The sequence below is a fragment of the Delphinus delphis genome, chromosome 15 (assembly GCF_949987515.2).
Source record: "Delphinus delphis chromosome 15, mDelDel1.2, whole genome shotgun sequence".
Classification (NCBI taxonomy): Eukaryota; Metazoa; Chordata; class Mammalia; order Artiodactyla; family Delphinidae; genus Delphinus; species Delphinus delphis.
Genome location: NC_082697.1, coordinates 17,113,556 through 17,140,236, shown reverse-complemented (window position 1 = coordinate 17,140,236; position 26,681 = coordinate 17,113,556). Strand labels below are relative to the sequence as shown.

The following is a 26,681-nucleotide window of genomic DNA, read 5'->3' as shown; positions in this document are numbered from 1 at the left end:
CTAGGTCCATCAGAAGTAAGACCCGAGGCTCATGTGGTGCTTTCCTCATTTTGTTACCCCAAGTTAATAAGTCTATAACTTCTTCCACGCCATGCAAACTGTCAGGCAGAGTCTATTGCACTGTAGACATTGGCAACAAATCTCTTAAACTGAAAAAGCCCGTAACTGGAGAACTACTAGTAAGTCGGGAAAGGGGAGTATGACAGACGCTCCAGGACCCTACCCATCACCTGGAGATCACAGGCAGCCTGTTTCATGGGTCTTTCTGCCTGAGGGGGAGGGGTGCACTCTGAGGGAATATGCTTGACCCCAGGCTGTGTAGACGTGTCGGGAAGTTAGAACTCCAAGAGCAACCCTCATCCAATGTGGGATGGCAATGGGGGGATAAACTCTAACCTGTATGTGTCCAGCAGGGCCCCCAGTGGGGATAGGTCTCAGTTGGCCACAGTGGTAACCCATCCAGTTACCCACATGTTAACATACCCTTTAATGCCTTTATTCCCTCCCTGTCTCCTTTTCCGCTTCTTCACTGGGCTTTCTGAAATCACCTCCCAAGGAAACTACTTGAACCCAAATCGAGATCTGTTTTTATGAGAAGTCTAAATAAGATATGGAGAAATGGGCTTCCTGTCAAGTAGGAAATCTTGGCTGAAAAACACCCCAGAGAGGCGAAGTAAGTGGAGGCAACTAGTGCAAAAAAGGTCAGGTCACTGGGGTCTCTGAAGGTACAGCAAAGCTACCTGACAGAAAAAAGTACATGACTGCCACGTGGTGGCATCATACCTATATTTCAGATGAAGTGTGTGTGTGCATGTGTGCGTGCGTGCGTGTGTGTGTGTGTGAGAGAGAGAGAGAGAGAGACAGAGAGAGACAGAGAGAGAGACAGAGACAGAGAGAGGGAGAATATCTTGCAGGTAACCAGTAACAAAGCCAACAAAATTGTAGTGATGAACATCAATGAATTCTACAGGAATGCATTACAAACGCTTGCATTCCGTTCTTCCTAAGGGTATTCTGAGACCTGAATGAAAAGAATCCGCGTGAGGCACTAACACTGTGCCTGGCACACAGTGGACACAGGATAAGAACTGTTCATTACTGCAGCAGACACTGTAGAGCATCTCCTAGACTCTCCTCACCTGGCCACCGCACCACCTGTAACGGCCACAATGGCATGTGCCTAAGGGGTCACAACACCCCACCGCCACACTCACTCTACTCTGGGAAATGGCCTCAGCTGGCAGAGCTGCCTTGCCCAGGAGGTACCATCCTTCCCCCAGGTGACGTACACCGACAGCAGTCTGATGCCGGCTCTGCAAGGCTGGCCCTATGCTGGGTGTCGTGGGGGGGGCAACTCCGCAGTCTCCTTCACGGTCCATGGGCCAAATCCAGTTTGCCACTTGTGTTGGTAGTTACTGGCACACAGCCGCAGCCACTCCTTCAGGTGTTGCCCATGGCTGATTTTCTGCTACAACAGCAGTTAAGTAATTGCAACCCAGGCTGTCTGGTCCACAAAACCTCAGGTATTCACTTACTGGTCCTTCACAGAAGGTTGCCCACATCTGCTCTAGAGGTGCAGTGTCCAGTATGGCGGCCATTCATTATTTGTGAGCACTGTATTTAAACTGAATTAAAATGAACTAAAATGACTATTTCAGTTCCTCAGCCACACCGGCCACATTTCAGGGGCTCAGCAACCACGTGTGGCTGGTGGCTCTGCCGCTGGACAGCACAGACACAGAACACCCCCAGCGTCACAGGAGCTCTGCTGGACAGGGCTACTCTAGAGCCCTTAGTTCGCAGGTCAGGTCAAGGCCAGATGTTCCCTGATCACATCCTTACCCTACCACTTCCCCTTCCATGTCCTCTTCCCTCCCTACCTTACAGGTTCCTCCTTCAATAAATCACATGTATCTGCACCCTGATTTCAAGTTCTGCTTCTAGGGAACCTGACTCATGACATTTATATCCTTGCACCCACAGATCCACATCTTTGCCTCTCATGTGACAGAGGCTGTGAGCTACTAAGTCACTGGGCAGAATGTCAGCTTCCCCCCTAAATCTCTCATCTCCGGCACAGAGCAGTCATTCAACAAATACAGAATGAATAAATCAGGTAGATAAATGGCTCCCTCACATGCTGTACTCCTTGTGCCCAGCCAACAGCCCAGAGCTCCTCTTGACCTGGTCCCACTGCAGAATTCAGGCTCGATTTCTCAGCCATTCAGCCTTGTCCAGAAGTCCAGCTGTGACGGCTAATGGATAAAATCATTCAATTTGCAAGTTCCCCTGAGTCTGGGCTGTGGAAGAGGCCAGATCCCCAGGACGTCTCACACCTGGATCTTAGCCCTACAGACCCTTGACCCCACCTCTGCAGACATTCCACCCTCGGTGCCTCTGAGAGGCAGGAACAGGAGACACGAGAATGGAGGATGTGTGTGCACCTTCGTGAATCCACTAGCAAGGACAGTGTCTGCGATACCAGCCGATGCTCATTAAAACCAAGGCTCTTGGGGCCAGTTCCTCTCGGATCTGAGGATCAGGAAAGAAGACTGACACTCTAGATTTCTGCTTTCATCACAAGATGCTGCAAATCACATCTGAGGTGGTCAGAGTAAAAAGAAATCATTAAGTAATAACAAAAGGAGGATTTTCTCCTCTGGGATAAGCTTCCCAGGAAACTGCTGGCCCCACTCATCATGGCATCCAGGGACCCCTGGGGGCAGTGGCTTAGATGTGACCCTTCAGTGCTGCTTTCCTTCCTCAGAGTCCAGCTGAGAACACTCTTCCCTGATGCTCTGGGGAAAGGGCTGACCCTGAAGGTGCCTGGGGTTTTTATGACGCTCTTCCAAAGCCCCGAGCCTGACCCACAGGTCTGGGGCCTGCAGTTTAATTGGCTGGGTTGTCAGCAGCTACACTGAAGACAGAGCCTTAAGGGACATAACGGCCCAGTAAGAGCAGACACCCCTGTCACTCCAGCCATGGTGTCCTTCATAAATGGGCTTCATTAATAGAGAAGGAGGTGTTGGGGTCTTCCCTGCTCCTACACCACCCTTCCAGCTCCCCAAGACCCCTTTTGTCCTCCCAGGAGACGAAGCCTGGCAGAGAGAGAAGCCCTCACAGGACAAGTCAGCCTCAGCAATCTTTTGTCTAGTATTAAAGCGTTTGTTAATTGTTACAACAGCGATAGGAAGGTGGTGCTAGGGCGAGGAGGAGAAACATTCAAACCACAGCACTACAAGTGAGGTCCCTGATGCACCGATGGAAGTCCATCTCTACAGAAGTAGCCACAGGTTCTCAGGAGTCAAAAAGATACAATCACTGGTTAAGGCAATAACCTTCTAGTCCTCTGGGAGTATGTGGAGGCCCCTGAAGCGCCCATGGGTTCAAGTTTCATTTGCTGCAAAAAGTATTTGCTCCTTGAGGTCAGACACACCCTTCACCTTCCCCCTGAAGTCTGGAGACACAATCCAGCTGCCATAGTGTGAGAGCCTCTCTGCACAGAACTCAAGAGTCCACAGCCAAGACACGGTCAGAGAGCCTGCCCCAGCTACTGGATACCTGTAATACTTCATCGCCTCAGGTCTACATCACCCGAGGCACGGGGACGAGAAGGAGGGCAGTCAGGGGCCCCCTTGGAAGGAGCTCTCCCAGAAGTCCTGCCCACCACCCTGCTTACATCTCACGGGTTGGGACTTGGTCACGTGGCCACACCCAGCTGCAAGGGGGGCTGGGAAATGCAGTCTTTTATCTGGTCACACTGCAGCCAGAATAAAATCTGATCTCAGCAAGGAAGAAGGTGAGAACAAATACTGAATAGGCACCTAGCAGTCTCCTCCAGCTGGCTCATGTGTTTTACAGGTGATCAAAAGCAAGGGGAGTTAAGAAACTTGCCCAAGGAAACAGCAGAACCAGGACTGGGAATCCAGGTTTTCCTACCCAGTATCCTATTCCCTGCCCATTGCTTCCCTAACAGCGTGCTTTCTGAACTGTTGAGACTTTCACAGAAGTCACTGCCAGAGGCCATTAGCAAAGGAGTATCCTCTCTCCCCCTCCAACCCTCCCCCCCTCCACACACACAGGCTCCTCAGGGTCAGGAAAGATCAGCCTCAGTTTTGAAAATAAATCTGTCACCCCCATCGATCATGAAAAACAATCCGTCGCTCGCCTGCAGGGGTGAAGCCGTGTCAAATCAGGGACTGGACTAAATTGGAAATGACCAGTGGATTCATTCCAACCATCACCTTGGCAGTTCCAGGAGACAGCCACAGAAGCCAGGGCTGCTTTTATTCTCTGCTGCTTGTGTTTCTGTCTCGGCTCTGCAGCGACAATAAAAAAGAGGTCGTCTCCTACGCTGCTCTGAGATCCCTGAGAATAGTTATGCAAAGATAGGGCAGAAGAGAAAGAAACAATTTCCTTCCAATATTTTTAGCTTCTTAGGAAAACAACTACAGTGGAGAAAATATTCATCTCTGCCACTGTGGCAAAGAATGAGTAGGATACAAAGCAAATGCAATGGGGCCTCACGTGCAGTGAGAAAATAACACAATTAAAAGACCCCAGTGACACTCAAATTCTTGAGGAAGTGTGTGTGCTTCCATTTTTCTGGTGAAGCTCCCTAGACAGGCCTGCGAGAAAATAAAGGCTACTTTCTTCCCTTACTTTTCAAATGGGTCCTTTTACATGTGCAACGAAATGGCTCTTACATCTGGATGGTGTTAGATTATAAAGGGTTCTATATGCAAAAAGCATTTCATAAGGAAAGTGGATTATATATATATCATTGTGAAAGAATAGGATAAATGCCTTTAAAGAGACCAAGTCCAAGAGGGATGACATTGCATGTGACAATAGAAAAATATTAAACTGGATCATACAGGAATGAAGGAACATGTCCAAACCTCATTGCTTGCCAACATCATATATAAGAAAATACAGGCATACCATAAAATTGATTTCTAACATCAGAGTCAGTTAGCAGTTGTTTATCTTCTATGTGCCAACAGCTGTGCCAGGTGTGTTCACAAATGGTGCCCATTTAGTCCTTGTTCCAAGCCTATGAGGTAGTCACATTTTATTCCCATTGTACAGATGAGAGAGCTGAGGCTCAAAGAGATTAGCAACACTCATTAAGGGACAAAGGCAAGGGCAGGTCTGGAACCCACTGGTTGTGACTGCAAGTCCAGTGAGGTCTCTCTGCTCCGAAGAGCAGCCTCCCTTTCTAGAAGATTACCGACAATACTCAAGTGAGGTGATACTGTAGATGAGGGACAGACGAGAGGCTTCATCCAGGGTTCAGAGTTCAGGTCCGCACTCACTGGCTCATTAGTGGACAAATGACTCCTTCTCTGAGCTTTTTCCTCATTTTACAAAAATGGCCTGTTAATACCTCTCCAAGTGCTATTAATATTTAATTAGAGAATGAGGTATAATGTCTGCCATATATTCTATTTCTATTCTACTCTAATGACAAAAATGGCCCATGAAACATTCATTATGAAATCAGGATGCTTGGAGAAACTCCTCTGGGGGAACGGTCTGCTCTGAGCTGCATTGCCGTTTGCAATGGTTAGACCGCTCTGCCCCTCATTAGTCCAGCAAATCCTCCCTGAGCGCTTGCTCAGTGCCAGGCTGTGCTGGGCACTAGGGCACCAGAGCCTCAAACACACTGTGGTCCCTGCCCTTGAGGAATCTGCTGAGGGGCAGTGCACAGAGCAGCTGTGGTCACTGATCCCCGGCCTGTGTCTGGTGACGGCCACTGCAGCTCACAGGACTGTTCTTGCCTACACCTGCCATCGGGGCCGATGTCCTGCTTCCCTCTTGGAACAGAAGCCTCGCCCTCTGCTCGTGATTCCCAGGGCCTCTAAGAAGCCACACTCAGTGCTCTCAGCACCCATCCCACCTGCCATATCCCTTTCTTCTCTGCAGTGAAGGTCACAGAGGACTTTGATACCCACGGAGCCTCTGAGGTCAGGCAAAGCCAAGGGTTTGATCTCGTGACCAAGGATGCTGCCCCACCTTTGTGTCACCTTCCCCATCTCTGTGTCACATCGCTTAGTGCAGAGTTCCTGAGAAGTGTGTCCTTTTATTCACACGGCGTACACGTGACAGGATGACCTACGTGGGTCTGGCAATGTTCAGGCCTGGCCCTGAGCACCCCGCAAAAGGCAAACTCCTCCACATTCCCTTTCTCCACAATGACTCCCCAGGACCAACCAGCGATGCTCCTCCAACTAACAGCACTGAGAGCCCGCACTGCAGGCAAAGCTCTGCGCTCTGTGCTGAGGACCAGCATGGAGTAGGGCCGACGCCTTCTTACAAATATCACAGGATTGAGTGATAGAACAAACATGGTAGATGGTCCTATAATCAGCGGGTACAAACGCATGGCAAGAGGCAGGTAAGGAGTGAGAGGCTGCAGCTCAAGGTAAACGGGAAACCCAAGGCCGTGTGTGATCTTCAAGGGCCAGTCTAGCTTTGGAGGCCGCCTTCGTGTCATATTAAGATGCACATACATTCTACCTCCAACAGGATGTATCATTTTTTTGTCATAAAATTATTTTGAAATATTTAAAAAATAAGTAACAATAACTTATCGTTGTCTCTGGTTTCTTCAACCACGTTTTTCCTTGGGGAATTCTTGATCTGTGAGGAAAGCTAACCTATAGTTTGTTGCTAAATGTAATAAAATTTTTGAACAGTAAATTGACTGTATATATATACATATATACATATATGTATACACACATAGGCATGCAGATATATTTCACAGATACAGAATTAAATGCTGATTAGCTTCAATACAGTTTTCCTACACATTTTTGAGCCAATAAATTGCTTTTCCAGTCTTCAAACATTTTAGAAGCCTTGAAATCTCCTGGCCACAGTGTCTAATGATGAAAAGGAGCATGGAAAGGAAAGGACAGGACAGGGAAGGCTGGGAGAGCTCGTGAAGGGCCGTGAATGGCAGGGAGGGTACAGAGGACACTCTAAGGGCTGTAGGGGACATGGGAATGATGTAAACCAGGGAAAAAATAAGGCCAGGTTTGCGTTGGAACAGTCACCATGGTGGTCCCGTGGAGGATGGACGGTGTGAGGACACGCAGTGGGGAGAGGCAGGACTGTAAGTGGGAACAGGAAGAAGGCTGGTGGACGGGTCCAGGGGAGACATGATAAGCCCCTCCCAGCACAGAGTGTAGGATGGAGAAGACGAACCCAATACAGACAGGCAGGCAAGCAGGCAGGCAGGGAGGGGACTTAGGGAGAGCATCTCTGGAAGCTCCAGTGGAACAAGGAAGAGGCACTGGCCACAAATGAGAACATTCCATAGCGGACACCCAGGGCTGCTCTCCCCTTTAGGATATGCTCACTGAGGGCGTGAAGCTCTTCAGGCCAGAGGGTTTCTATGGAGATGGGGACAGGAAGCAAAAGAGTGTATCTTTACCACACTCGGTTCAACACACCCAGCCTCCCACCCCCCAAATCACCATCTTTTCCCTCTTTATACGTATCTGTTTGTTCAAGCCTCATGACAGTCCAAGGAGATGGACACTGTTATTCTGAATTTATAGATGAGGAAATGAAAGTCCAGAGAAGTTTAGTGACTTGCCCAAGGTCCTACCACTGCTAACTAGTGAGATGAGAGTTTGAATCTGGAAAATCACACCCTTCCCACAATACCCTGTTGCTTCCAAAGTTCACTGACATCAGGGCAGGAATGTTACTCCTGCTGGCATTGAAGAACGATGTACAGGCAACATCTTACTGTACTACTGTCTTATGCATTTAAATTCATTTACTCATTTAGTCATCATGAGACTGTTGCCTCAGCATGGCAACCCAATGGATCCGATAACGTCATTTTCTATTTGATCCTAGTGGCAATGGGGTCTGTAGATGTATCAATACCTCCCAGCCTGAAAGGGCTCATTGAAATGGACCAAAAATGGAAAGATACAGAAGTAGCAAAATGACATTACATTTAAAAATACAACATAGTTTACTGGAAAAGAAATGAAAATAATCCGCCTTAGAAATTTACCAGGTCTCATAAACCTGGTAAGACAAGGTCGGTAATAGGTGTAAAATCCAATGGGAGACTTCAGTGAATCGTGGTGGCAAAGAATCCTCAAGTGACGTATGTGGACAAGAGAATAAAATTGGAGAAGAGGGGGCAGAAGCAGGGAGAAGGCACAGTTTTATGGCTGATCTGGTGTGAGAGGAGAGAGAAAAAGAGGGAAGGATCCCAGATGAGTTCAGGTTTCTGAACTGGGTAGGCAGGCTGTAGGGGTGAGATGGGTATAAAGCAGATAGAAAAAGCAGTTAGGTGTGTAGACCTGGGGCTCAGAAGAGAGACGGGAATGTGTCCGCCTCTTGTTGAAGCCATGGGAACAGGTAAGACATACCCAGGGAGGGTATTGTGTAATGAAGAGAGAACTGGGCAGAGGACACAGTCCTAAGAAACACCAACAAGCATAGAAATGAGAGATGAGAAACAGGGGGCATACGATCCGAAAAGCTGGATAGAGATTTCATTTAAAAAACAGCTGACAATGCAGCCCTCGGGGAGGTAAGGGTGCAAATCCTCTCAGGTAAGATGGGCTTTTCTTGGGATGCAGAAGCATGGCCATGCTTAAGTGGATGAAAAGCTGAGGCAAGACAGGAATGCCCTCAGGAAAACAGAGGAATGGATCTGGGAGGGAAAATGTCAGGGGCTGAAAATTCAGAGCCTGCCCAAGCCAAGCCTGAAGAAAGATAAGAACCTGCAAATATTTGACGTGTGTTAATGCCAACAAGGGAAAGAACTGATTCTGCTCCAAATAGGGGGCTGCCACTTGTAAGTGATGATAAGAAACAAAAGCCACTGGGCTTCCCTGGTGGCGCAGTGGTTGGGAGTCTGCCTGCCGATGCAGGGGACACGGGTTCGTGCCCCGGTCTGGGAAGATCCCACGTGCCGCGGAACGGCTGGGCCCGTGAGCCATGGCCGCTGAGCCTGCGCGTCCTGAGCCTGTGCTCCGCAGCGGGAGAGGCCACAACAGTGAGAGGCCCGCGTACTGCCAAAAAAAAAAAAAAAAAAAAAAAAAAAGTAATAAAAGCCACTGATTATCAGCTCCAAACACCAAAGGACTTATTTGCAGAGTTATTGTCTCAGGGAAATGGAGAAGAATAGAGAGAATGCAGACTTATAACAGTTATAGATGAGATGTCCAAAGAAACAAAGTGGCTCATCCGCTGTTAAGGGCAGGGTGTAAATTGACCCAGTTGTGGAGGAACTGTCTCAAAGTCTTGGAAATGTTCGCTGACCCAGCGACAATGACACTTCCAGAAATTGATTCTAGGAAAGATATTAAATATGTGCTCACTGATTTGTATCTATAAGGGTATTAATGACAATTTTTGAAAAATTAGAAAAGACTGAAATGTCCAGAAAATACAAGTTAGGATAAAATCAATGGCACGTCCATATTAAGAGCATATCAAGACTTGAATCAAAACAAAGACTTGAATAAATTAAAACAAAAAAACGCATAGACTTGAATCAAAATTTCTACTTTCTCACTCCTGTTTCACCTATCCTATGCCACTTTGGCTTCTGCTGGTCTTTACCCCTCAGTAGCTGCTCATGGTAACTCACCAGTGGCCACCAAGGTGCCAAATCCAAGGGGACCCTCTTAGAGTGCGTCTTACTCAACCTTCAGGCAGCTGACAACTTCCTCCATCCTCTGTCTTGCTGCTGGCCCAAAGGCACCACATTTTCCTTCTGCCTCTCTAGCTGTTTCTTCACAGTTTGCTTTGCCGACTCTGAATTAGCAACCCAACCTCTAGTCTCATGGTAGGGGCGTTGCTCAGGGTTCCCTTCTCTTACCTCCACACGTTATCTAGATGGATCACATCACCATGACTTGGGGGCGCGGGGGACACGTGCTTTCGTGGACAACTGTGCATTGTCTAGGGCACAAGTTTCCCTGTTATCAGATTATGATTCTATGGGACCTACTTTAAAACCCTGCAAGTTGTAGATTACTGAGAGCAATGCAGAATACTTTTTTGTCTACAGACGTGGAAATGGTTCTGTCTCAGGGAAGGACAATCTTCTCCCCTCCCAAAGGAAAAAAGAAAGCCAGTTTTGCCTCTGTTTGCATATTCATGTCAACATTCCTCACCTATAAATGTCTCTGGTTTTTGGATTTTCCGCTGCACTGGCTGTGACACCTCACCGGCTTCCTCGTAGATGAATCAAATAAAATCATGTTGGTTTTACTTCTGTATGAGAGTTGTGATGTTACCTTGTCTTGAAAATTATTTTTCAACTGTTTTAAGAGCTATCTAGAGCCAAGTGTATGTGTCCATTCCTGACCACCCCCCACCTCACTGATTTGTATATACAGAGAGTTGGTCGTCTCTATTTGCAATAGTTACGTTCTATAAAGTTGCACTGAATGAGCAAATACCGAACCATTGCTCCTAGGCTCCTGAGAGCCTTGGATACAATGTTTTTGTCAACCGGTCAATACATAACCTTGTTTTATGTCTGTTTTTGTTTAAAGATACCTTGTTTAATATACACTGTTAATTCATTCACACTGAGCCCACAGCCAAGAGCTGTAACTCACGCAGAGCAAAGCTTACCTAACACATGCATTTTCTCTGGAAGGCACATCACAGCCTTCTTGCGCTCAGGGACCCTAGGCAGCACTTTGGCACTATGCTTGGGGGCTATTTTAAACAGAAAAGTCAGCAACAAAAAGCACCCAAATGGGAAAAACATGGCACTAAACAGACCGTGAAAAGGATATTATTTACAGGAGGCGACCTGAAACAAGAAGGCAGAGCGTCTCCTTGTTCAACCTGGGAACGTGTGCATTTGGCAACTCAAAGTGTTCATCTCTCTGCGCATGTCCGTGAGTGACCGTGAAAGCACTGTGAGTACTGCTTTTGGTATCACAATTACATTTTAGCAAGTAGATGAATTTGCAATCATGGAGTCTGCAGATATTAAGGACAGACTGTATTTCTGTATCTACATTCCATGTAATATACATCTCCCCCTTGGTTTCAGGATCCATGAAAACCAAGACCATCTCTATTTTATCCATCATGCTACCTAGTTAATACCTATTTGTATTTATTGAAGTAAAAATAATAAGTGCATGGGAGAATGTTCATTATATACTGCTAAATAATCAGGTATAGAACACGTACACTTTGGCTTCATTTTGTGTAAAGAGATGTACATTTCTGCATTAGAAAAAACTAAAACAAACCATTGGAAGAGTTACACCAAAATCTGGAGTAGTTATCTCCAAGTGGTGGGGTTATGGGTGATTTTTATATTCTTTTGATGTTTTTCTGTATCTTCCAAAATAAAAATAATAGAAACATATTTCTTTCACCATCACTCCAAAACGCCATGAAAATGTGAAGAGCTGCCCTAACCTTCCCAACACGTACAGAAGTCTGAACAATTCCAGGTACCAGAGTCTCTCTAACTTGCAAGCAAACATATTGGTCAGCATCCCTCCAGGCTGTTCATATGATGGGGTTTACAGCTCACCCCCAGAGGACCAGAACTCTCCTAGGTAATATCTTTTATCTGGTATCTTTGAAAATATGTGGCCAGAATGAAGTTTAACGCTCTTGGCATATTACAGGCGTCCCGTTGCCCAATCATTCTGAATCCTAAACTCCCCGCAATACAGAATATCATTCATCTTGTTAGCCACACCTAATTGAGGATGCATGCCCATCCTTGCTTCAAACTTCTGGATGTACCAGCCAGACACGGAAGTGAAATGCACAAGGCTCTGTCCTCAGGGAGTTCAGAGTCCAGGACAGCTCAAGACAGTGGGATGGCCGTGAACTGCCTGCCAGAGGCCTTTAGATGCCTGAACTGCCATGGCTTTGATTAAATGCTTTGGGGTGGGTGCAGGGGCCAAGGGCACATACCATACCTACTGTAAAAGGCAATTATGGGTCCATTATTGACTTCTTCCTTGGGATACTCCTCTGGGCTCAATTTTATTGTGCTTAGTTCATATACCATCCTATATAAAATAGCCTGAGCCAACTTTAAATGGACTTTCTGCTTAACCTTCAAATTCAAAAAAGGAATCAATTAATCAGAACCCCTGCCTCCTCCTGTCCCCCTCTCCTTTCCCCCAAGCTATCAGGTTAATCCAGGATTCACAGCTCATTGAAACCTTCGACAGTAGCCGGAGGGCAGGAGTCAGAGTTTGGGGTCAGGATGTTATTTCACAGCTATCCCAAGGTCTGAGATATAGGGAAGGTCTCGTAACTCCTGAGGGCTTCTATGTTCCCCTAGAGTAAAACGGTGGTGATTATCCCAGTTAGTCTCAGAGTCACGATGAGGATCAATAACGTTTATAAAAGGCTCTAGAAAGACAGTATTGTAAAGGATTTACAAACACAGGTGGTATTGGCCACTTGGACAGGGCCTGGGGTTTTCCTCCCAAAATAAGTTTCCCGAACTGTGGTCTGGATGTCTGCCCGGCTATTACGCCAGGTCAGGAGATGCACAGTTAGGGTCCTCCTTTCTCTGACAGGCTTTCTTTTGCAAACCTTCTTTGGGTCAGGCTCCCAGCTTCCTTCCCTTCTCCATAAAGAATTCCCTCCTCCCTTCCTCAGTTCCTCATTGCTTGGGGCACTGTAAGCTTATTCCACCAATGGGGCTGAGACAATAGGTCAAATGGTTATAAAGCAAGTTGAAACCTAACTGCATCCCAAACACCAACATAAACCCCATATTAATTAATGAGTTCAATGTAACACGTGAAACTATTAGAAACACCAACTTGGTAATAGTTTTTATCTCTGATAGATGCCTTGTTGGGTCACTTAAATTTTTGTCTATTTTTCTGCTTTTCCAAATTTTCTGCAGTGTAGCACGTATATCTCCACAACATCCATGCGTTCAACACCAATTTACTGAGTGCCTACTAGGCGTCAGTCACGATTCCAGGCACTAGTGACCAGAACGGATGAAGCTAGAGTGTCCTTGGGGAAGCACAACGTCTAATGGACAGGCATGCAATAAACAAACAGACACAAATAATTAGATAATCACAAACTGGGATAAGTTCTGTGAACAGTGTCATAAATTGTTCGAAGGGGGAGTGGGAAGGATACTAACTTATATTAGGGTGTCAAGTAGGGTCTCTCTGTGAAGTGACCTTTAGAGCGACATGCAAAGGAGAAGGATGAATGAGTTGGTGAAGAGTATGAGTGGGGAGAGAGTTCCAGGGAGAGGGAACAGCCTGGGCAAAGGCCCTGAGGCACGAAAGAAGGTGGCCATGGTGTTTTTGAAGAACAGAAAAAAGACTAGCGTGGCAGCTGGCACACGTGAGCGAGGCAGAGGCAATGCAGAAGCGGAGGTTATGAATAGACATGAATTAAAGCAGACTTGAAATATCACTTCATGCCTATGAAGTGGTCAAATTTTTAAAAGATGACAGTATATAATTTTGCCAAGGGTTACACTAAAAGTGTTCATATCATTAAAAAATAGCATAATTATTTCATTGACAGCAATCTGTGAAATGCAGCAAAAGCCATAAGGACGTCTCTAACTTTTAATACCTTACTCCTTGAAATTCAGCCTAGAATATCATTCAAACAGAAGGTTACAAGGCAGGAAGATGGTGACATTTTGGAAACACCCAAATATCCAACAATACAGGAATTGTTAAGCAAATTTTGGCAATTAAGACTCTATGGGACACTAAGAAGCCATTAAAACAATGTTGAAGATTCCTTAAGAACACGTAAAATATTTACTTTATGGTGTTGAGTGACAGGCGGAGACATAGGACATGAGGCATAATTACATAAGAATGGGGTCAATGATTGAAAAGGAATATGTACTTACAAAGAAATTAATTGGTATATGAGATATATTTTCTATTTGCTTTGCTGTAGATACTGCATTACTCTTTTCAAGTACAAGGATGAGGAGGACAAAGAAGGAAGAACAGCAGCAGATACGACAGTAGCTGCAGCAACTGTACCTGCTTTTAGCCCTGGGCCCAGCTGGAAAAGGACTGGTGGGAAGAGTTACACGCTTCTAATGATTCAAGACATCCCCTGCTAGGGAAGTCTATACGGTGGATGGACATCCACTCGTTGGTGGGTCCCCACAGACCTTCCTGCCACAGCTCCACTTAAGATGCTCAAAATGACTGGGTCGAGCCAGCGGTGGGTATGATTTAGAAACCACCACTGACTGACGCTCTGGTTTCCTTGCTTTCTGGCATGCGCAGCCAATTCCTCCGCATCCAGCCAGCTTTGTGCTCCCTGACGCACAGGCTATTCCACTCTTAGTGTAATGAGGTCTCTGCATTCCAGAATGCCAGTGATGGGCAAGGCACCCTGGGATCTCCCTGGCCCTGACATAATTCTGGCTGAGGGTGCACGCCAAGCTCTTGAAATTGTCGGCCCTCCCAGATCCCTTTGGGAAGCGGCAAGTGGCTACCCTTTGTCCCTTGGACCCACTGCAGTGAAGATCTTAGGGTTTACTGGTGAGGAAGGCCTGGGCAAGGAGAGAGAGAGAGAGAGAGCCTCTAGGCTGTTAAATTGCCTGAAGCTCCAATCTACTAAGCACCTACTAAGTTGCAGGCGTTGTACCAGGCACTTACAGTTATACAGCCAGGTGGGGCAAGAGCAGGGATTAGAGTCAGACTTGATAGGCTCTAACCTCAGCCACTTCCTAGTAAGCTTCATGACTTGCAACAAAGTACTTAACCTCTCTAAGCTTTGGTAGTGACGGTGCTGATGGCCCGTACCTTCCTTTTTGGGGCTGCAAGCAGTTTCACTGCAATATTAGCCATCATTAATATTAATGACCCTTATTTCTATCCAGTGAGATAAGCAGTATAATCCCCATTTAACAGATGGGTAAATGGGATCAGAGAGGTTAAGCAAACTGCCCAAAGCTGTCTAGCATCCTAAGGGCAGAACCTGGATTCCAATTCAGATGGAGCTGTAGGGAGACTCTTCATCCGACGACCCCTTTCTCCATCTGAGCAGACAGTAAAGCTTGGTTTGCCTCCCAGGGCTCAGCAAATGTGCAACTGTTCTTGCACCTTCCAGGAATGTCAATGATTTACTAACTATGATAAAAATAATCTCTCACATTTATACAGAGTGCTTTAACATTTATAATAATCTTTCACGTTCACATTTGACTTTAAGGGGGAAACCTGCTTTCAAGTTGTATAAATTTTATATAACACAGCAAAACAAAGAAAACATTTACAGTGACCCATAATCTCATTTATGTATATATACACACATACGCACACATATATCCCTATAAATGTAAACATACACCATATATAGGGTATGTGTTGTCTGTACGTGTGCATGAGAGCCCATAGACTAAAATACATTTTTTAAGGGAGGGTTGGTCCCATTAAAAGAAAGCCTTTGGTCTCAGCTAAGATCTCTTAGCTGCCCTCCCTACACTCCCCCTTTAATGTTCACCTCAATGCAGAAGATGTGCAAAGACAGGACTGGACCTGAACTTGGGGACCTCTCCGGAAATGAGAAGAAATCTTTGCATCACCTGTAGGTGATCTGGGAGAGAGAGGAGAGAAAAATGGGAAAAATCCCTGCCCACTGAAAGGACTTTTAAGGCTGTGAAAGGATGTTGAGTTGTCTGCTGGTCAGCCCTGCAATGTCATCTCTTGCCTGTGCCCCTCCCCTCCTCCCAAGCATCAAGAGAGGTACTGCTGCTGCAGAAAACAGCCTGGTGCTCATGCAGCTTTGGGACAGCAGGAGAGAGGGGCCAGTTTCACTTCTGACCCCATTAGGACAGCCAGGAAAAACAGAGTGATGCTCTGCAACTCAGAGCAGGCAGTGAACAGGGGCCACAGGTGCTCCCCTGGGAATCTCCAGATGTCTTCGGGGGCAGGATCTGGAATGGGGGATTCTGCTCAATACTTCGTAGCTCTAACTGACAAATGGGCACCAGCTGAGAAATGGCCTGTGTATTTATATTTCAAAAAATTGGGACAGCAATTACACATGTGGTTTCGTAAGCTTTTTTTTTTTTTTTTAAACTTACCATAGCATGAACCCATGCCATTAGATATTCCCTGAAAACATGGTTTGTAATATCGGCATAGAATTCCACCGTGTGCATGCATAAAACTTTACTTAACTATGTTCCTACTGGGGCAGTTAGGTGATTTCCAAGTTTTTGCCTTTATAAATAATACAGTGATGACCTCCATGTACACGATTCTTTTTCAGCAGCTCTGATTAGTTTGTTAGAAAAAAAATGAGCAAATTGTCCTCTAAATACACTGTGTCAGCTAACCCACCTGCAGAAATGCTGCTTCCTTTGTCCTTGACAGCGCTGGTTATTATCACTTAAAAGTAGATATATTTTGGTAATCTTACAGGTTAAAATTCATTTATTTGATTATCTGTGACACTGGACATTTTAAATTTGTTTTTCACCATTCATATATTGTTTGTCGGTTACCTATTTATACCTTTTAGGCCTTTCTAAAAAAAAATCAGTGTGATGACATTTTTATTGACTTATTAGAGCTCTTTACGTGTAAGAATATTATCCCTTTTTTCTCTATTTTGTCACATAGTTTTCCACACTGTTTACCTATTTGCTTTCTGAATTTTGTTAGTATAGCATAGGAGATTTTTCTTCTTCTTCCTTTTTTACATAATAAATTTGTAAGCCATGACTCAATGGTGGATGCATTTCCTTGAATGAACTGTAATTCCTTCCTCATACAGAACAATATTTTCTTTATTTTCTTCTAGTTCTTGCTTTTTTCTGCTTTTAACTTCTTAATCGATCCAGAAGTTATTTATTAGCATATCGTGATATCTATGCAATGCATTCTATTTCAATTCCAAATTATTAACCAATTACAGATATACTATGTTTATATGAATTCTCCATGCAAATAAACTTTGAAAGCCAGTTTCACTCTATGTTGGATTATTTTCTGGGCTTTAACTTTTTTTTTTTTTTTTTGCGGTACCCGGGCCTCTCACTGTTGTACCCTCTCCCGTTGCGCAGCACAGGCTCCAGATGCGCAGGCTCAGCGGCCATGGCTCAAGGGCCCAGCCGCTCCGCGGCATGTGGGATCTTCCCGGACTGGGGCATGAACTCGTGTCCCCTGCATCGGCAGGCGGACTCTCAACCATTGCGCCACCAGGGAAGCCCTGGTCTTTAATTATTATAGCTATAATAAACACAGGTATTTCACAGTGAAATCCACCCCCCCGCCAAACCACCACTTTTAAAAGTGTTCTTCACTACACTCTCCTATATATTCTTTCAGATCAATTTTGAAATCACTCTGTCAAGTTCCAAAAAGAATCTCATTAGGGCTTTGATTGCAATTGTATTAAACCCATAAATTAATTTGGGGAGAACTGATATCTTCACAATATTAAACTTGCTAATCCAACAACATGATATATCTCTCCATTTATTCAGTTCTTGTTTTATCATCCTCGATAAAGTTTTGGGTGTGTGTTTTCATATAGTTTCTGCACATTTCTTGGTTTTCTCCTAAGTATTTATATTTTAATTGCATTTGAGAATAGGATACATTTTGTTATTTTTTTATAATGGTGATTACTGGCATATAGCTATTGATTTTTGTTTATTTGCTTTGTGTCCGACCATAATACTGAAATCTCTTAGTAGTTCTAATAGCTTTTTTTTTTTTGGTTTAGTTTATTCTCTTAGGCTTTGAGGCTATAAGAACATTTTCTGCTAGAAATAAGAAAGTGCCTTTCCATTCCTAGCTTACCCAGAATTCTAATCTGTAATGAAGGCTGAATTTTTTCGAATTACTTTTCAGTCTCCCCGGAGAAGGTCAGATGGTTTCATCTTTTGACCCACTGATACGAAGCATCAGACCAATAGTCTTTCTAATATCCAACTTTTTTCATCGGTGCATTTCTGATCACGGTGCCTTATGCTTTCATTATGATGCTGGATTTCAGGGGTCATATGAGGAAGGGCTGGAGCTTTGCAGCTATGTAATTAGAAGTTCAATTCCCAGCTGGGCCACTTCGGCAGGTATATGGCCTTGGGTCAGTCACTTACCTTCCAGTCAGTGGAGGAAATTGTACCCACCCTCCTAGTGCAAGAATTACAAATAAAATAGTTACTTGTAACAAGCTCAATACAATGGCCCTCAGTGTGCGGAAGATACTCAAGCTACCATACTCAAGGGTAGCTGCTGTTTTCATTACTATAATCATCCATTTTCTTTGTGCTGTTATTTCAAGATTTCCATCAGTACAGGAATGACTGACCTCCAATTTTAATATATTTGGGGGCCATGTCTTTAGTCCAGCTAGCTTGATAAACAAACACTGTTGGCTTTTATTCTCATTAATACCTCTCTGTGGCTCACTTTTTCTTTAAACTCAACCTTCAAAGTTAGGAAGGACGGGGGAGTGTTTACCAGGGTGTGTTTGCTGACTTATTGTACTTCATCTCCCAGGTGGGCCTAGTTCTCTGGGGAGCGGAGGGTCGCAGAAAAATCTAAACGTAACAGGATGTTTAATAGGGCTTTTCTTGTCACTTTGGAATTTTACCCAAGGCTACAAAACCAAGAAGAGTAAGGAGTAAGTGCTGCCCCGTTCTACACAGAACAGCTAAGACACTTCCAGATGTCCCTTCCAGAGACTGCTAAGAGGTGTCCAACTGGACCCTCACTCTTTGCTCTGATACCACGCTCAGCCCATCCAGTAAGGAGACTGTACAGGCTGGGATGAAAGTCCCTGAGGTTGTGAATTGCAGGTGTAAAGTGAGAAAACTTTCTTTTCTCCTCCTCTTCCCTAAGCCAAGTGGGAGCGGGGTCTAAGGTAACCACTTGTAGGTTATGTGCAGTGGGAGGGAGGGGAGAGGGGCCACAGGAAGAGGAGATGGACATCTCGTGCCCTAGCAGATGCTTTGCTCCTCTGCAGACGCTTCTTGTCTCATGCAGCAGCTCCTGAACCAGGTGTGATGAGAAGAGGCCTTCCCTCCTCTTCACCCCCTTGGAGGTAACTCTCTCCAAGGTCCTACCCTCCAGGGAAGAAAGGAAGTGTCAAAGCAGCAGAGACACTGGCATGGGGGAGGGAGGGGAAGTAAAGGAACAGTCAGCTCCCCGTCTCCAAGTCATTTAGAGGAAGAGGTGGCCACAGTCCCTCTTCTGTGGCTGCCTTCAGTCAGGGATCAAGTGCACTGCTCGGGTGATAATGTCCCTTTGAGCATGGTATGGCCTGCATGGGAGACCTCTCCTCCCCTAGTTTCTCACAGTGTTAAGGAGTTCTCCGTGAATCTTTAAATTTTGCTTTGATTCTCGGTGGAATGGTGATTCTACTTCTACTGGCTAACCTTGCTGTGTTTCCCTAAGATTTATGGACCATCCCACCAAGATCATAGCAGATGAGTCAGAGGTCTGTGCTCATACCACCATCCTGCCCAGAAGGAAGTTTCCATTTACTTCGAATTCAGAGCCCTACGAGTTAAGCCAGGTTATGCTACCCCCACCTTACAGAGTGAAGCTGAGGCTTAGAGAAATGAGAAACATAAAAATAATAGCCTCACAATGCTCGTTACGGAGCTCTGTTCTATTTTCTAGACCCTAAATTCCTCTTTCCCTCTCTCTATCCCTCCACTCTGCCCTAGAACTGCAAGCTAGACTAAAAACACACCAACCTGAGGATGTTCACTGCAGAGGGTCAGGACTCACCTCTACTCCCTGTCTGCCAAGGCCTCATTCCCACTAGCCTTGGCCTCCCAGAAGACAGAAGGGTCTGGAAAGCATGCTTCTCTCTCTTACTTAAGACTGGAGACAGAATTATAAAAGGACAATTCCCATCTCCCCCTCCCGTATTATCAAGAACCACTGCAGCCTCCTCTAGGTCCTGCAGCCACACGTCAAAGACTCCGGAACACCTGCAGAGCCACTCATCAGAGCTTCTGAGTGAATCCACTGCTGAGAAAGTGAAGAGAAGAGCAACTGGAGAAATCCTCTACAGCAGGGTCCATGATGCTACAGTGAAGGGAATCTTCCCAGGCCTGAGATTATTTCTAAAAACTGTTCATTAAAAGGGGCTTCTGTGTCCTGGGTTCTCTGCTAGGCAGATAACGTGTCTCACTGAAGCCTCCCAACACAGTGGTACACTGTAATCTCTCACAAACGGAAGAAAAGAAACTGAGGCACCGACAGGAGAAGGAATTCACCCATGGTCACCCAGCTCACAAGTGCCAGCTTGAAATAAAAATCAGAATCTTTTTAGCTCTAAAGTCCCTCTTCTTTTCACTAAATTCTAATGACTACCCTCACTTCACTGAGCCCAGCAATTGGGATTTCTCTTTTTTATCCCCTTGGAGAAAAGAGCAGGGCAGACACATATCACTTCAAGTAGAAATCCATAAATATGTAAATAAAATATAATGTGCAATCAACCTCAGGTGGAGGCAATGGGAAGAGAGCTCTCCAAATCAGCGGTGCGTGTCGCGTGTCTGGCTGTATCAAGTTGCTTTTCACTTAGAGAGCCTGAACCCTGTGAGACCACGATGAAGTGGACTCCCAGGCAAGGGCCCTTTGATTTACAAGAGGAAGCAATCACAGGGGGATGTATGATCACTTGGCTTGCTGGACCGTTGAGGTGTGATTCCATAGCTATGATGTGAAGAGAGCTGCCCAGGGTCTGGCTGTAACACAGCTTTTGGGGAAAGAGATTTCTGGAGCATAAGAGAGAAAACTTTAGTTGCTATAGACCTGTTTTTGAGATGTGGAGGAACAGGTCACCCGAAAGTAAAACCAGAATCCAAAAGTGAGTGTTGCATGGAGGCAGATATGGGTAAAAATGAGGGAGAGTTTCTGAGTGATCATTTTAAGACATCAACAAGCAGGTGCTCGGGCCATTAAAAGCGGTACCTGCAGAAAAGATGCAGGGCCAGGTTGGACCAGTATGCTGTCTGCCCCTCTTTTCTTCTCACCTGCCTTCCCCACTTACTGACCTTGGGCCCTATCGTCAACGCCATTGGCCTTGGTTCTCCTTGTGGACGCCAGAGAGTTGATGCAAAGAGCCTGCCTACTGCCGCTACTCTTTCAACCTAATGGATACTCTCTGCTCCTAACTAGGACCCCATCCAGAGTTTTATGATAACTAGGCTAACACTGGGTAGTGAATAATAATAACCACCCAGGATCCCCAGCAGTGACCTGGTCTTCCATGGGAGAACATGAGCACCCCCATCAGAGGTGGCATTCGAGGTGAGACTGCATGGGCACCAGAGTGCCCCTCTAGGACCCAGCTCCTATGACTGGACGTCTGCTATTGCGTTTGTGCCAGAGAAAACCACCTGTTGCTCTAGACCAGAAAATCTCTGAGAGTCCAGACTACAGTATGATCATCGTGTTCTGAAATGGGATTTCCCATGGGATGATGAAACACAACAAAAGAATACGGCCCACCCTTCCAAATGCCAGTTAGTCCAGAGAAGTGGACAAGTAAGGCTTCCTGTTTTGATATCATTACTCATAATCATAACATCCATAACAATAATAGCAACAAATAAGGATTTGTTTCATTACAGGTATCCAAAGAGCGTTTTGAACTTTTCAAAGCACTTTGATGTACGTTATCATGTTTGCTCCCCAGGCTTACACCTCAGGAAAGATGGCGAATGATTCAACTGACCAAAAGGAACAAAATGATGAATAGAAGAAAAAAAAACGAATGGGGCATCTCAAGAGAATAGCATGAAGAAAGAGAATTAAACTGCTTTCATTGGTACAAAGATGTCCTTTTGATTTGCAAATCCAGGTGCAACCTGGTAGTTCTCCTGGAAGAAGAAGAGATAACGTTCTGGTCTCTCCTGAGCTCCAGGTTGACCTATACCACCACCTGCTGTGCAGCTGCACCTCAAATACAACATATTCAAACCTGGGCTGGCTTTCTCGCCCCTAAAGTGTCTTCTGTGTTTTCCATCTCAGAAGACAGCTCCATCACTCATCTCCCAGGCATCCAAACCAGAAGCCTGGGAGTGTCATCTATGGCTCTCTTCTCTTATCCTCACATTACTAGGTTCCTATCTGGTAAATCTGTCCAGGCTCTAGCTTAATTGGCTAAGGGTCTTATGAACTCTAGACTACTGGCCTGGGACACTGCACTGTAACTAAACTCTTGACAATCTCTCCCCTTAAGGGTTAGAACCTGCTCCCAGTGCCCCAAGAACCTACCTAGTGACCTGGCAGACCTGGCAGAACCAGAATCATCGCCACCTGCCCTTGCTGAATTGGGCCTCCTGGCATCTTCTTGATACCTGAGCTTGTAGCTTCCAGTTGCATGCCTCTGCCACCAGTACCTAGCACAGAGCTGGGCACATGGAAGGGACTCAGCAGATGTCTGATGAACAGGACTATAGCTGCAGTGCATGGAGGCTATTCACGCTCAGCTTGTCTCCATAGGTACCAGTCTCTTTATCACTCAGTCCCACCCTCAAGAGAACATTTGCAGAGGAAACTCCATCAAACCATGTGATGGAGAGTTCCTCAGGCCAAGAGATTCAGTTGTAAGAAGGTCATTGACTTGTGAGCTTCATCTGATGATTCTGTGCCTCAGTTTTTTCCCATCTACCTCTCAGAACTGCCTCAAGGATCAAGCAATATAATGGACACACTACCAAAGTGGCACCTGGGTATGACACTATACCAGTGGTTCTTAAATGTGGGTGTGCATCGGCATCCCTCAGAGAGCTCCTGACAGCACAGATCTCTGGCCTCCATCCCCAGAATTTCTGATTCACTAGGTCAGGGAACAGGGCCTGAGAATTTGCATTTCTAACGAGTCCCCTGGTGATGCCGATGTTTTTCGTTCAGGATAAAACTTTGAAATCCACTGCTCGAGATCATTTTAACAGCATTGCTCTTTCCACGCCAAACTTGTTTTTCTCCACAAAGTGTGCTATTTCAGTACTTGACTTCATGCTTTACTCTCTTTGCTGTTTTGTCGGAATCTTAACCCAGTCTGTAAATTCCTCTGGGCAGAAATTATACCTTCCACACTCCACACTCTCTCATTTTCTGTTTTGTAAAATAATGAGTACATTTCCAGTATGATTAATAATAGAATAGAGAAAGGGGGAAAAAACTCAGACTACCAACCCCAATAAACAGCCTCCACAAGTGGATATCAGCCCTGGAATTCTCTTAAAAATTAATTACGAGGCAAAGAACATTCTACTATCAGTAGCAGTGTGGAAAAGATGATTACCTCTTTGATGACACATTTTGTAAAATGTGGGTTATTCAAGATTTTAGGCATAACTTACTTAAACATCAATATTTTTTGAAATATAAAACCACAAACAGCATTTTCAACTCATAATTTTTATACTGATAGTCAGACAATCGTGTTTTCAACATGTAAAATCCATTACACAGCCACGGCAACAGTTTGCAATAGATTGTAAATTTTTATTGAGATGATCATCTTGCGACTGAATTTCAAAATGCGTTATATGATCATCAGCAAATAAGTCCATGGGGGCTGCTAAAGTGCTTTGAATATCATTTATAAAGATCAAAAACCCCGGAAACCCTGTAGAAAGAGAAAAGTCTCACCGGCAGGATCAAATCAATTATTTTTATGGATGAATACTGAATTGCAAAGCCGAGATAAGGTATTACCTGGTTTAATAACACATCCTTATGTCTTTTTAAAGTAGTAAGTTTTATAATCAAGTTTCAATGAGGAATTTTACCAAAGGCCTGTTTTTGAAACTAATCAAGAAAATGGCATCTCCGTTCATCGTGGTGGTTCAATAACATTCAAAGGAATATTCCCAAGCAAAGGAAATACTCACTAACTCTGGGTTACATGCTACCAAGACGCACTACTGAGATATTTAAGAATGGTTACACTCAATTCTGCTATAACGCTTACTTTGAAAATGCAAATGTCTTCCAACATGATTGCTATATTAGGGAACAATGTGAGGACAGCGTGAATTTCACATTTGCTATGTGAGATTTTGTACACAGAAACGCTAGTGAAGCAGAAAACCGCACCCAGCTGGACTGAGTCACATAGGAACACACAAGACGCACCCACCTCAAACATCTACCTGCTTCCTTCGTTCACTGTGTGCGTTACAAGCCACATTGATCCATACATGGTGTCACAACTTACTGCCACTTTCAGACAGTCCTCCTCCACCACTGCACAGTAGCTCATGGGCTGCAGCCTTCCTGATACCCACTTCCACAGGCAAACTCCAGGACGTTTCACGGTAACAGCCCATTTGTATTACAGTATTTATGCGTATCTTAGCCATTAACACGTGTACAATTGTGCAGCCATTTTTACTAGGTTCTTCTCTTTTTGGTGTGTCACTGATGAGTGCTGTATCCCAGCCCCATCTTCCCCCATAAGCCCAGTGGTTTTTACTGCATAACTTTGAATAGTGCAACAATTTTTAGGCACACGTATGTTGCATTATAGCAGAACTGTGTTTTACTTTTTTGTTCCATGGAAGTCACTGTGCTGATGGGTCCTTCTCTCCCCACCCAGAAGTCATCAAGGATTCCTTTTCCCTCAGAAGTCAATGGCTCATGTTGCCACTTCCCTGGTCCCCCACTGGGGCACCCCCAGCTCTGTACCACATGATCAAGGGCATTCGAGTCAGGGAACCTGAGGGCAGATCCTGAGTGTGCTGTTGGCCAATTCTATGACTTTGGATAAAACTTTAAAAAATACCGAGTCTCTATTCTTTCATTTATATATGAGATAAAAGTACTTACATCAAATGGTTACTTAGTTAAAATGAGATAAAATAAATAATGTGATTTGCAGCAAAAAACAAACAAACCCATAAAACACTGAGTCCTTTTAATTTCCTGAGTTGCATTTGAAGCCAGAACATCTCAGGGGTACAGTCAGGGGTATAATCCCAGACAACACCCCTTGTCAGAAACACCACAGAAGCCTAGAGCTCTTGCAGATCGATACAAAGAACACTCCCATACACAGCCCTAGTCAGCAAACTCTTTAGCAGCATCCGGAAACCTCAGAGAAACCGTTGGAGCCTGGCTGGAGGGAACACTGACCAGGAGCCTGTAGGGATGTAGAATCCAAAGGACCCTTGGACAGAGAGTCTCAGCCCAGACTCCTAAGTAGGTGCCAGAAACCCCCAAGGGACACAGAGGTGGGCGGCTCTCAGGAACTAAGGCATTTCCAGAATCCACTGAGAGACGCTTTCAGAACCAGGAGGCACTCAAGATGCAGCTGGTACCAGGAGCCCCTCAGAGACAGAACCAGAACCAGGAGCCCTCGGGGACACTATCAAAACCAAGAGCTCATTAGGGTCACAGGTCCAGCCCAGAGATCCTCAGGGCCAAAAATAAAATCAGGAACACCTGGCATACGCAACAAGAATCAGAACCACTCAGACACATAGACCAAATGAAGCCTCAGGTCACATGGTCAGAGCCACGAGCCCCCAGAGATACAACCAGAGCCTGGAACCTTCAGAGACACAGCCAGGAGCTCTCAGAGAAGCAGGCCCAGGAGCCCTGAGAGACACTGTCAGCACTAGGAAGGCTCAGACACGCCAGTGGCACCAGAAGCCCTTGGAGAGAGGGAACCAGTGTCCCGGGAAACACTGTCAGGACCAGGAACCTCTCCATGACACAGCTAGAGTCAGGTGCTTCCTAGACTCCCAGTCAAAGCCAGGAGGTCCCCAGAGATGCCTCTGGAGCCTCTAAGGCAAGACCAAAACTCTGGTGTTTTTTTTTTATCACAACAGGAAGCACACTCATACCAAAGTGGAGGAATTACTGTCACGGGAGCAATCACTCCCAGCAACTGCCCAACCTCTCAAAACGGAGTCAGGAAGAAGAGTCCTACCTGCACACTTGGTTCTGGTGGTGAGGGGAGGCCCTGGTGGTCCCGTGCCCCCTTCCCCTGGTCGCGTGAGCAGTACCCGGATCTCATACTCCACATCGGGGTCCAGGTGCCACAGCTTATAGTTGGGAGAGTCGACGATGTGGGTCTCTGCCCAGGTGCCGGTGGTGGTGCGGTACTCCACCTCCTTCAGGATGATGGGGCCGTCTCCAATGATGGAGTTGGCATTCGGCTTGATCCACAGGTATGTGGCCCCCACGGCCAGCAGCTCTGGGGGGGCGATGGGTGTGGGAGGCTCTGAAAGACAGGAATCAGCAAAGGATGTCAGACCCAAATGGTTTACAGAGCAGACTCCAAACATGTGAGGACGAAGGACAGAATTCCGGACAGCCACAGAAAACAGCCCAAATCCCTTTCTCAACCCATTCACGTCCTACTTTAATTAAATCATTGTATGTAAATACCTGAATCAGCATTTCTTAAGTAACTATATTCAACACCTACTGTATCTCCTTCATTTAAAGAAAGGAAAGAATGATGGCCATTGTGAGCAAAAGATTATTCTTGAACACGGCAAAGATGCCTGGGGCAATAGTCTCTTTTCTATCCTCAAATGAGAACCCGCCTTTACTAAAGTGGAGTTTGGTTCAAAACGCAGGAGAGGCAGGAGTTTACAAACATTTCTTTTATAGGGACACGTAGATTGTTAGTGGATGTTCTTCCAAATAGTGATAGGAGCCTAAGTAGCAACGGGATGATGGCATAGCAGG

At 45.5% G+C, this 26,681-nt stretch overlaps 1 protein-coding gene across 2 annotated transcripts in view; it reads right to left on the bottom strand.

Annotated features, from left to right (window-relative positions):
- PTPRT (protein tyrosine phosphatase receptor type T) overlaps positions 1-26,681 on the bottom strand; it is a 1,079,376-nt gene that overhangs the window by 560,560 nt on the left and 492,135 nt on the right. For both annotated transcript variants that reach the window (XM_060030771.1, XM_060030772.1), the window contains exon 7: positions 25,915-26,208. In XM_060030771.1, the coding sequence (XP_059886754.1) occupies positions 25,915-26,208 (294 nt within the window). The remainder of the gene's footprint in view (positions 1-25,914; positions 26,209-26,681) is intronic.